The 12,304-nt window shown below is 41.4% G+C and overlaps 1 protein-coding gene across 3 annotated transcripts in view; it reads left to right on the top strand.

Annotated features, from left to right (window-relative positions):
- The window catches only part of USP22 (ubiquitin specific peptidase 22), a 108,257-nt gene that overhangs the window by 74,123 nt on the left and 21,830 nt on the right, over nt 1–12,304 (top strand). For all 3 annotated transcript variants that reach the window (XM_035132102.2, XM_035132101.2, XM_035132103.2), the window contains 2 exons: nt 6,400–6,569; nt 11,793–11,940. In XM_035132102.2, the coding sequence (XP_034987993.1) occupies nt 6,400–6,569; nt 11,793–11,940 (318 nt within the window). The remainder of the gene's footprint in view (nt 1–6,399; nt 6,570–11,792; nt 11,941–12,304) is intronic.

Raw genomic sequence — 12,304 nt, 5'->3', positions numbered from 1 at the left:
AGGAAATAGCTTGAGCTTTTTAAGTCTCTGAATTGATGGTCCTGTGTGAAACTAAACAAATAATGAATTTGTAGTGGTCTCAGTGATAATCATAGGGGTAGCCATAATTCAATGGCTAGATTATCTCCATTGTATACAAAATGTCCTAGATCCAGTCCCCAGCTGGCAGAGCTTGGAAATGCCACTGCCTGACACCCTGGAGAACCACTGTGAGTCAGAGTAGGCAGTAATGACTTGGATAGACCAGTGGTCTGATTTGGTGTATGGAAGCTTCATGTGTGTCATATGGTCGAAACGTTTGAATCCTTTACAGAAACACAGAATTGCATCTTGCCAATAAGTGAAGGATGTATGCAAGTGACTAAAAATGATGCTCTTCCAGCTTATTGCATGAATAACTCCATAAATCAAAACATTTACAGATACATGGTAATTAATTTACAACTGCAGAGATGCACACAAGCACCAGCAAGCATTTTGTAGAGACCAGCCCTGATAGTGTATAAAGAAATGGAAATGGTAAGCAGTCGTTACTCTGTTGTGGAATCATATCTGATGGACTACAAGTGATGATGATGATTGGACTTGAACCAGACTTCCATAAAACATGTACCTGTCTTCAGTGTGTTGGGTGTTACCTTCCTGAAGTGACCTAATGCAAGCTAAAATAAGGTAGCAAAGGTGAACGAGCAGGCAGATGTGACTTTATTATAGTCAACTATAGCCCAGATTGTAGAACCTGATTTTCCTGAACTAGCTTTGAAAACTGAGAACAGAAGTCCTTCAGTTTTAAGGTGCACTGAATACTCTTCCCAGGCTTATGTATTGTGAAAAAGTGTTTTCTAACTTCCTCTTTTTGCATACTTGGGGGACAACCTAGGAACACAGAAATGTATTAGTTTGTGAACTAATTGGGTGGAATTCAGCATCACACTATTTAAATTGTTTTGCCAATGCAAGCATTTCTGCTTGCCAGACAGAATTATCTCCCCTCTCTTCCCCCTGTAGAAGAAAAGTTTGGATTTGATATCCCGCTTTATCACTACCCGAAGGAGTCTCAAAGCGGCTAACATTCTCCTTTCCCTTCCTCCCCCACAACAAACACTCTGTGAGGTGAGTGGGGCTGAGAGACTTCAGAGAAGTGTGACTAGCCCAAGGTCACCCAGCAGCTGCATGTGGAGGAGTGGAGACGCGAACCCAGTTCCCCAGATTACGAGTCTGCCGCACTTAACCACTACACCACACTGTACACTGTTCGGGGGGGGGGTCTGATTCCCACCAGCCAATTCGGGATGAAGCCCCAGTTGTGACAGCATGACTGGTTTTTCTGGCTCCCATTTAGCACAGCTGTTCAGTTGAATCCAGCCCATAGAAATTGTTTAAGCCAGGCATCCCCAAACTTCAGCCCTCCAGATGTTTTGGACTACAATTCCCATCATCCCTGACCACTGGTCCTCTTAGCTAGGGATCATGGGAGTTGTAGGCCAAAACATCTGGAGGGCCGTAGTTTGGGGATGCCTGGTTTAAGCGCTGAGCATAGCCCACTCAGTGCCTTCCACTATCTGCACAGAATGTTTCCAGCCCTCTTGGCATCACTAGAGATACCTGTGACTGAGAACTATGGCAGCAAACAAAGATGGACTTCCTCATAACTTGCATCTGGAATTCCAGTTTCCAGTTATGGCACTCTCATGGATGGTGTACAGCAAGCATATTTACATGGTCTTGTCTACTCAGGCTGCAGGCGACATCAAACATCATCTTTAAATTCTCTGACGGTTACTGTGATAGGCTGCACAGTGTGGTTAGTTTAATGGTGTAAGTATATTGCACAGACCAACGCTGCACCAACACACACTTGCATTTTGTTTAATCACCAAGTTTTGCTCTGGCTTCTTTTCTTTCTGCTTAAGGAGTTCTATGTAAGGATAGTTTCTGCCATTCCCACTACTGACTGCCAGCATGAATTTTGACTGTATTTCTTCCCCAAGGTAAGGATGGTAGTCATTTTAAGTAGACAGTTGTTCTGTTGTGTAATATTAAACTTAACTGAATATATGTTTTCCCCCTAGGTGAGGTCTCAAAGTGTGTGCTGTAACTCCTCCACTTACTGATACCCTATTGTAATCCAGGTTTGAACTCCTTCCCAAGTAAGTTCAAGATTTAGGGTAGTATCCAACATTAGTCATGCTCTGAACAGACTCATTGAAATGAATGGAAATTGTTAACTTAGTTCCATTACTTTCAGTGGGTTTACTTAGAACAGCTTAGTTGGATGCAACCTTTAATTCTAGATTTTTCGTTAAATATGGACTGATGAGATAAGATGGTGTCTAAAGCTTCTACTGTTTTTGTGTGTGTTACAGGCTACATTGTGACCAGTCTATCAGCCTGCCAGGTGACCACAAGAACCTCCATCAGAACCCTAGGTTCCTCCCTGCCATCCCACAAACAAAAATGAACACCAGAAGAACTTCTGAAAGCAGATCAACTGTTGCCGTGGCTACCAGATTGTAACTGTGGACCACAGCTTGTTTGAAGCAATGCATTTCAGTGGACAGCAGCAGAGCCTAGATCTAGGTGGCCTTCACTGAAACAGCAGCTAAGCCATGGATTCATTGGGTGGCATCTTGGGCACATCTGTATTGCTTAGGGTTAACTTATGCTGTAACTAAATATTAATGCAGGCGGCGAACATTTTGTGCAGGGGTTCCGTTCCTAGCCCCGTGAGCATTGGCGGAGCGCAAATAAGCCTGCCCCTCCCTGTTAATCTCCCTGTTCCGCCCTCTTCTGGGTCCGAAAGGACCTGCACATCGGCAGTCGCTTGTCAGTTGGGGGCGGGGTGGTGGTGGTAGTGTTGCCACCTTTTGTGCCTTCCCTCGCAAAGTTTTTGGGAGAATTAAAAAAATTGAATATTATGAACTTAACATTAGATATGGGGCAAACTAAACATGTAAATTTTAATGAAATAATACCGAGGAGATCAACCAATACTAAAGCAGATGTAGCCACAAGCATGTATAATAAAACAATGTTCAATAAATATGTGCGAAAAACTATCTGTACTAGCTTTAATTAAGAGCGCTTTACAACACTTCAACATACATAAGAAGTACATTTTATACCGTATTAAGGCTGTACTCCAATATTCTTCTGTACTGTGTTTGTTTGTGTAATAATGGGAAATGACTTGTCAAGGGAGATTTATAAATCTTGGTGGTGATAAATGAAAGTGGGCTTGTGGTTTCTTGAAACTCAACTTTAGTCTTGTCTTATTTTTAAGCACATATGGAGAAAACATGTAAATGTGTGCTGTTTCCTGAGTACCTAAAATATGATGATTTCATGGACTTTCAGACATGCATAAAACATGCTGTTTCTCTCACCTCAAGGTTGGCCTTATTTGACTTTTAACCTACAGTCTTCTTGCACATCATGCCATCACTTCCTGTTTCTTGAAGCTGCTGCTTCTAATTTGCCCTTTTCTCCTTTGGAAGAACAAGATTAGGGCAGAAGATGCTATAAAAACAGGAAGTGATTATGCCATCTAATACAGTATGGCAAAGAGGGAAAAGGACAGGCTCTGAAGCCTCACTGTCTTTGTAGGTGGGTCATAGGAGCCTGGGTTGTTGTACTGTTATACTACATATGCAGCAAAGGCTGGGAGAATGTGGATAGGGTTTACACTGACTTTCTCATTTTGCATCAATCATTTGGTTTGTACTGTATGTCCTTTTTACTACTCCTGCAAATGCGCCGGATTTGGATAAATAATTTTTAATTGGCTTGTTTATTTTCTGGTTGAAGAATTTGGATTTGTTACAGAAATAGAATTCTGCAATATTGCCCCCCCAGCTCTTTTTATTAGATAACACTTGTGCTAGACAGTTCTCTGCTTCACATAAATATATTTGTTTGTGCATGCATGCATGCATGCAGAGATTTTTCTTTGCAATATACTATACCTTGGACCTTCCTTGTTTCAAAGGCACACAACACACGTGAACTAAAATATACCTGCATTTGCAGTGTTTGTACTATAAACCACAGTGGTTAATGTGGCATATACTAGTGCTGGGAGAGGGAGGTGGGGAGAAGTGGTAATGGCTGATGATAATGGCTGGTCTTTGGGGATAAACTAGTGACTGGTCAGTTAGGTTAGAGAGGCTGGCAATATTCTGCTAATGGCAATGATTTGAGAAAGATTTGAGCATCCATCATCTGATGCTCTGTATACAATCCAGCACAGTGATTTGCTATCTTCAGTCTTCAGTAACCTAGCAACAAGCTACACACCCTCCTTGTGAAGAAAGCTAAAGGGCTCTTCAAACACATTATTGTGTATTGCAAGAGCCTTTAGTATTTTGAACAATCTCAGTAGTGCTATCACATTGTACAGTATCCTCATGGGCTGGTAGACATTTGTGAATTGCAGCATCATAATCTGTACTCTAGAAGCAAAAACTAAGCTCACCAGAGCTGTTGCATTGTGTAAGCAATGATTGTCAATTCAGGGTAGAGGCATTAGCCAGAGTTCTTGCAGTACTTTGATCAATTGTTTAAAATACATAGAATTGACACAGATATAATACATAAAGTTGCATGAGAGAGAAATTGTCATTCTTTCTTTCTTAAAGAGCGAGTTGTAGATATAGATGAAATCCAAACACACAATTCCCTTCATTACTGTATATGGGTACCAGCTTCCCTTTCTTGAAACTTTTTGGGTATCATAGGACAGAGGCAGTAGGAGGGTGAAGTTCTGGATTTGAATTTATCTCTCTTTGATACCCTAACTCTTAACCCAGCTGCAAGGTAGAGGAATGCACTTCCACACTAGAGAAGATAGCAAGTTCCATTTCTTAACCACAAATGTTCACAACTGAATATTGCCATGGTCCTTTTCAACGTCACTAATCTTAAGCAATTCTTATTCCAGTGTTTGGCTCTCAGAAACCTTTTTTAAAAAGCAGAACAAGTGAATATATGTTTGATATTTGACATCCACTTGGTGATCTGCATTTCTATAAGCATGGCTGGATTTACAAGATATGACTGCAGTTCCAAGATACTATTGGGTGTAATCCACTGCCCACATCACCTACTCCACAATAAGCCAGTGGATACCTAGGGATGCAGTTCAATAACATAATACAGTGGTACCTCGGTTTATGAACACAATTGGTTCCGGAAGTCTGTTCATAAACTGAAGCGTTCATAAACTGAAGCGAACTTTCTCATTGAAAGTCATGGAAAGCGGATTAATCCGTTCCAGACGAGTCCGCGAAGTACTCAACCTGAAGCGTACTTAACCCGAAGCATGGGTGTAATTGGTTTCGGAAGTCTGTTCATAAACTGAAGCGTTCATAAACTGAAGCGAACTTTCCCATTGAAAGTAATGGAAAGTGAATTAATCCATTCCAGATGGGTCTGCGGCGTTCGTAAACCGAAAATTCGTAAACCGAGGTGTTCATAAACTGAGGTTCCACTGTATACTGCAGCCACTGAATGTTTTTGGTGATCCTCTCACTGCAGCAAACTGATATATATTCTTCTAGCAATTCAAGCAGCTTTACTATTTTTGTTTCTTTTGAGTGTTAATGGTGGGAGGGGGCACAACTGCTTCCTGGTGTGTGTGTAAGAAAGAAAGGGGACAGGGTTCTTGAGCCAGGAGGCAGAGCGTTGACAAAATTTCAAAAAGCAAATAAACCCATCACTACAATATAAGATGCAATTTGTTCTGCATCAAGTTCATGGTGCTGGTGCCAGTGGGGGTTAAGGATGGGAGCACAGCAGTAAACCTGCTGTAGAACCATGTAGCCTTGTTGCCCCTTTGTAGACTGTTTCCAGCTATTTGTAGAGGGACCAAATCTTCACTTGGCATTATTGTTCACAATGGGTAGCACCTGCTCTTTTGCACAACAGTGAGGGGCAAAGCAAACATGTACCTGCTTTTTATCAGCCCATTTTTAGCAGGAGAGGCTGTTTCTAGATTAATTAGCCCAGTGTTAGATATAGCTGCAATAATATTTTTCAGCTTTATAATATAATATGAAGGTATTTTAATGTGCATAACTCTGTGCATGTAGCTGTGGTATATGAGGCATACACATTTTTTGAAATGTTTGTTTTATATAGATGTATTGCTTGCTGTATCTCAAAGGCTTGATTATAAAAGCATTGAAAGTCCCTTTCAAAGAGGAAGAAATGAGTTCTCCCTTGTGGAATGGACCACATCACTGGATACATCATCAGTCTTGATTTTTAAAAATAATAATAATCATGATTTGCAGCTGTGTGTTGAATGTGGCGATTTTAAAAATCAATTAATTTAAGCAGACTACAAATTTGTAACCCAAAACAATTTACAAAATCTCCCTTTTTTGCTTGTTTTAATAGGTCTAAGAGGGCTAATCAATCTTGGGAACACATGTTTTATGAACTGTATTGTCCAAGCACTTACCCACACTCCACTACTGCGAGATTTCTTCCTCTCCGACAGACACAAATGTGAAATGCAAAGCCCCAGCTCATGTCTGGTCTGTGAAATGTCCACACTTTTTCAGGAGGTGAGTCATCCTTTTCACTTATAATGGCAACATTACTTTTTAAATCTTGGGTTCAGATTAGGTTCTTTGACAAACTGTGGTTTGCTTTAGTTATAGTTGAGAACCTAAACTGGTTTAAGCTTTTAATGTACAGTGGTGCCTCGACTTATGAATTTAATCCATTCCGAAGGCACCTTCGTAAGTCGAAAAATTCGAAAGTCGAAAAACGCCATTGGAAACGCGATTTCCCATAGGAATGCATTGAAAACGGAAAAAAAATTAAGTCGAAGCAACCCTATCTAAAAATCCGTAAGTCAAAAAATCCCTATCTAAAACCGCCACGGTTTTTTTGGGGGGGGGATGTTGATACATTCATAAGCCATTACCCCCATTCGTAAGTCGAAAAATTCGGTTGTCAAGTCGTTTATAAGTCGAGGTACCACTGTATAACAGGCAAACTGAGGTTTAGCGCTTCATTTTTTGTCCCCTCCACACTTAGCTTTGTAAGTTCACTCTCCTCTCTATGGTGCGGGAACCTCTTGAGGCAGTGCAGTCAGTGGCCATCACTATAGTTTGTCTACTCATTTAACAAACTGGTTAGCACAAATCGTAATTCTTTTTAAATATTTTTTTATTGAAAGATAAAAAGTACATAATTACAAGTGCACAGAGTAAGGTAAGATGCAAAAAGGAAGAAAAAGAAATACGGTAGCACCCATGTGGACAACAAATAGCACAAATCATAATTCAAAAATGCATTTGAAAACATGCTTCGTAATTTGTTTCACTAGCTGATCACACAGCAGAGTTTGTCAGTTCAGAAATCATGCTAAACCATATTTTACCATTATTTATTTAAAGCATTTCTACTTCTCTCTTCAGCTGAAAAGACTTCCAGAGCAGCTTACACACAATTAACAAAAGCACTTGCAGGCTGGCAATCTAAAAGACATGACATAAAAAGTAAAGGGAATGGGGAGGGAAAAGGAAAAAAGAAATCTTAGGCAAGGCAATAGTTCTTAAAGAGTAGTTCTTACAAATGATAAGATGGAATGAAAGCTTTTCAAGGAGCTGAAGAGCCAAATATAGCTGGTCTCTCAGCAGAGCCTAAGAAGTAACCCTCCTTCTCATCTCTTGCTGTGCCTGCAGCATGAGAGAATGGCTGCTGCCAGGTGACAATCAAGGGAGTGAATGCCAAATGGAGCTGTTCTGTTGTGTTGTCTGTCTATTGTGGTAGAGAGTTAATATAGTTAGAATTGCATAAAAACCGAATAGGGTTTACACCAGGGGTAGGCAACCTAAGGCCCATGGGCCACAAACAGCTCACAGGGGTCGTTTAACCGGCCCCTGAACCGAGCCGCCCACTCGGTGAGTCCCCATGCACTGCGTTAAACTGGCACAGCGTGGGGACTCGCTTCCGAGGCGCCGGAAATCATGCACATGCGCAATCCGGCCCACAGAGGGATCTCTGCTGGAGTGAACTGGCCCAGGCGAGGTAAACCTTGCCAACCCCTAGTTTACACTGCGATGAAGGTCTAAGGTTGTTTCATTAGCTTCATCACATCTAAGGTTGTTTCATTAGCTTCCTGCCATAGGAGAGAAATATGAATATATTTATGAGAGAGAAATATGAATATATTCATGAGTGTGCATGTATGTAGATGATGGGTGGTTTAGTCTTCTAATACAAGAATGTGGTTCTGGAAATGTGTTTCTTTTCATAGGAGATCTTGGTGTACAGTAGAAATGGACTTTTTGCACCTTAGATTGCAGCCCATCCTTAAACATGTCGTCCATATTCAGACATACTACTTAACCGTGGCTGCTTTTTGTGGCCTCAGTGTGCAGGTGCACACATGGTTTTCTGTGACCGCACAAGGCCTCATTCAGAAACTTTTAAAGAAGGCTATCTGTAACATAGGGCAGCCTAAAAAAAATAACAATGTAGAATTTGTTCATCAAATCAAATGAAACAGGAATCATGTAGCGCCCTTTTCCTGCAGCCTCTTGTCACCAAATAAATTAATTTAGTGGCTTGTTCCCAAGGGAGCTTTAGTTAGTCCGAAATGTTCTTTTTTTTTTAACAGTTCATCTCTGAAATAAAGATGTATGAGGAACTAGAATAAATACAAGCATTTGATGGCAGTGTGGAAGCCTTTTCGGCTTATTTTCCATCCATATTTGTGTGGTTATGCCAATAAACTTTGGGGGTACCGGGCAAGATTGTAGGACATTCTTACTCGTAATTAAAAGAATTAATTGGCACTGGTGTTAACCACAGTTAAGGTTGATCAAGCTCCCTGTTTCACCATGTTTCTTAGTCAGATATATCCCTTAATCGTGGCCAAGGTGAGAAGGTGAAACCCACTCTCCTTATTGCAGGGCATTTTCACAGCCCTCCACTGCAGTTAATACAGCCATGCTTACAAGCAACACACGAGAGAGATAAATGTCCTCTTTCGGCAGCTGCCATTCTGAAAATGGAGACTGGATAAAGATGTTGGATTCAAACAGTGATTCCTAAAAGGAAGCTTTGAGAAATTAAGCCTAAGATTGGAGTATAGGGTCTCCCAAGGTCTTAATCCTGCTGGGCACACTGTACTCTGTAGTTTATATGGTGAGACAGGGTTGGGCTCTTGCTACATACAAGCTTACCAGGTTATTATTTGATTACATTGGGATAAAAATCTTGGTGTGCTGTGTATGTGTGTGTAACAGTTCTTTGGCATCCATCCCCGCTCTCTTTTCACCTTTAATTTGGCTCTCTTTTCTAGTATTGAACTGCTTTTCCACATCAAAGGGTAGAATCTATTTTTGCCTCTTTGTCTGCTTACTGTTATCCATTGAAAATATTGTACATCAAGAACCACATCCAAGCTAAAGTTCTTTGGTCGGGGGTGGGTGGGTGGGGGGCTAAAGGAATGTAGAGGCACTATTGCTGCACCTACAGCATTGCTTGTGCTCAGATACAGGTTAGGTGCATTTTCATCCTCCGCATGGTAATAGCCAGTGGTTAGCCCAGGCTGCTTCTTAAGATTCCTTTTCATCCTAATGAAGCACTAAATAATATAAAATGGGTAGCTGCAGTGAAGTAATTATGGAAAGTGCTACTGGGTAGAGTGACCGGATAGTGCCAAGGCTAATTGTAAGAAGTGACAAATTTTATTGCTGCATTTCCCTGAATTATGTTGTCACAGCAGCAGTGTCAGCAGATTTCAGTTACCACACCCGGACTCTAGTCCCTTGGTGACATTCTTGTTGGCATCTCAGAGTTGCCTATCGATCCTCTTATGCATAAAAAGTGCTTGTGCATTGTTGCATTACTGCAGTGTAGTTTCATGCCAAAAATACGGGTAGCTGTGCAAGAAAACACACTTTGCTTCTTAATTGAATTGCATATAAGGTTATATACAAGCTGTTACTTCCCCATCTATCCCTCTCTAAAGATGGCTGAGCAAGATGTCTACTGTCCGCTATTATTATTAGTAGTAGTAGTAAAAGTAATTCAATTTATATGCTACCCCTGATCCAAAGATCCCAGGGCGGTGCACAACAATAAGAACATAATTTACAGTCCCAGTAATGAACAGAACCACATTCACCACAAGAAAACTTGAATAATGTAGAAAGGTGTGCATGCTGTGTGTCAATTGTATCAGTTGTATCAATTTTATGGCTTGAAGGCTGTAAAATGGATGGGGAACCTTTTTGACTGCATAGGCCAGACCCTTATCAGGATTGGCCCTGCAGGCTAAATTTGATAGGTGGGCAGGATTGCCCACATGTCAGTCACCTGATGTGATGCCAGGTGATTTGACATCTTGAAAGCCTGAAGGCAGCATGGCACATCCAAAGCAGAGTTATTGTTTTTTTAAACAACAACAACTTCATCTTTGTAGATGTTTGCATTGAAACCCCTGCTTAAAATGAAGGGGTTGTGCTCCATTTTAGCAGTGTTACTGTGCAAGACCCTTCCTGGTTAAAAAACAACAACCAAAAACTGACTTGTACAGCCAAACTGAGCAGGGTTTAACCCCAACTCATCAGCTGATGATTAGGGTGGGGGTAGTTTGATGCTTCTGCATTGGCTGTGCACAGCATTCTGTCATGGGGCATTGGTGCACACAGTCAACATAGATTTGAACCCCACACCCCCAAACCATCAGCAGATATCACCCACCCATTGGAGTGATGTCTGCAGTTTTAAAAAAATTGCCTTCCCAACTGCCTTTCCCCATGAAGATGGAACTCTCTTGCAGAACTCTTCGTTGCTTATTTGATTAGGTACTTCCTTCAACCTTTTCCCGCATCTGTCTCCAAAGATAATGGAGTGTACCTCCGGGGGTGAAGTCAAACTGCTGCATTAGCAGCACTGAAGTGACCTCCCCAGTGCACAAAGCCTGGGCAGTGTGTATGGAGGGCCTTGGCTGCAGGAGTTGCCAGAAGGAGGCATCCACAGCACCACCCAACTGTCTTAGGGACTCTACTCTGGGTTTGTGTAGGGTTTACTCCTTAGCCTTTTCTTCTCCCAATAATACCCCGCAAGGCAGCAGAGGTTTAAGATCAGAAACCACCTTCTTGACCATTAGACCCACTTTTGGTCTTGTCTGCTCAATCTACCATATCTTGTCTGTGTGGATTGCACAGGCCTGTTCAACATTACCACACAAACTCATGTATTCCTGGCCCATAGTAGAGGATTTCATTTATTTTTTGCTCTGCAACCACAGCCTAGCACACCCTGAATGTGTGGACAAGACCAGCAGGACAAGACCAGCTGATGAACTGGACTGAAAGTCCAAGTTCTGGGGCAGCCATGAATTCTGTACCAGAATAAAAAATGCAGAGTAAAGGCCAGCTCTGACTTGACATTGCATATCCATGTGATAAACAAACCCAAGATTGTATTTGTTACAGGGATGAAATATTCCAAGATACTATATCAGAAATGGTTTAGGTAACCTAAAACATTTCTGATATGGTGGTAAATTGCTTGGGATGGTGGGTTGGATATGGACACAGAGGTTGAAATTCTGAACTCGCTTACTAGGGAGTAAGCACCATTGAATACAATAGTTAATGGAAGATGAAAGTGAAAGCTTCTGAACTTGCCTTTTCAGCTGCAAAAAGGCTTGGACAGATGCTAGGCACATTCGCACACCACTGAACAATGGTTTATTATTGCATTCAAACTATCCCAATGAAAAATATTTTGACCATTTGTTACGTTCTTTTTCCGAGCAGTTCTACTCTGGGCACCGATCTCCTCACATTCCATATAGGTTATTGCACCTGGTATGGACGCATGCACGGCATTTAGCAGGGTACGAGCAACAGGATGCACACGAGTTCCTCATTGCTGCGTTAGATGTGCTACATCGACACTGCAAAGGTGAGGCTTTTTCCTGGCAGTTTTTCCCATTATGGCCTCTTGTTTAAGAGCAATTAAGAGCAATTCGAGCACTAACCAGGTTTCCTTCTCCATCTAGTATATGAGAAGCATTTTCCTTTTTACACTTTAATTACAGGTGTAATAATACAATCTTCAGTTGGATCCATCTAGCCACATCATGTGGGGCACATAGAGCTTTTAAAACCGGTCTACCTCACATAGTTGAACCCCTTCAGTTTTTACCTTTGATATATTAGGGCATATGGAGCAGCATTTTCCTTTAAGTGATAATTTTCTTTCAGTTGAATAATACGCCTTTTTGCTGTTGCTGCTGCTTTACATATTGACAGGTGCAAGTAGGTGG

This window comes from Zootoca vivipara, chromosome 14, assembly GCF_963506605.1.
Source record: "Zootoca vivipara chromosome 14, rZooViv1.1, whole genome shotgun sequence".
Classification (NCBI taxonomy): Eukaryota; Metazoa; Chordata; class Lepidosauria; order Squamata; family Lacertidae; genus Zootoca; species Zootoca vivipara.
The sequence above is the reverse complement of the archived record's forward strand: the minus strand, read 5'-3'. Positions and strand labels throughout refer to the sequence as shown.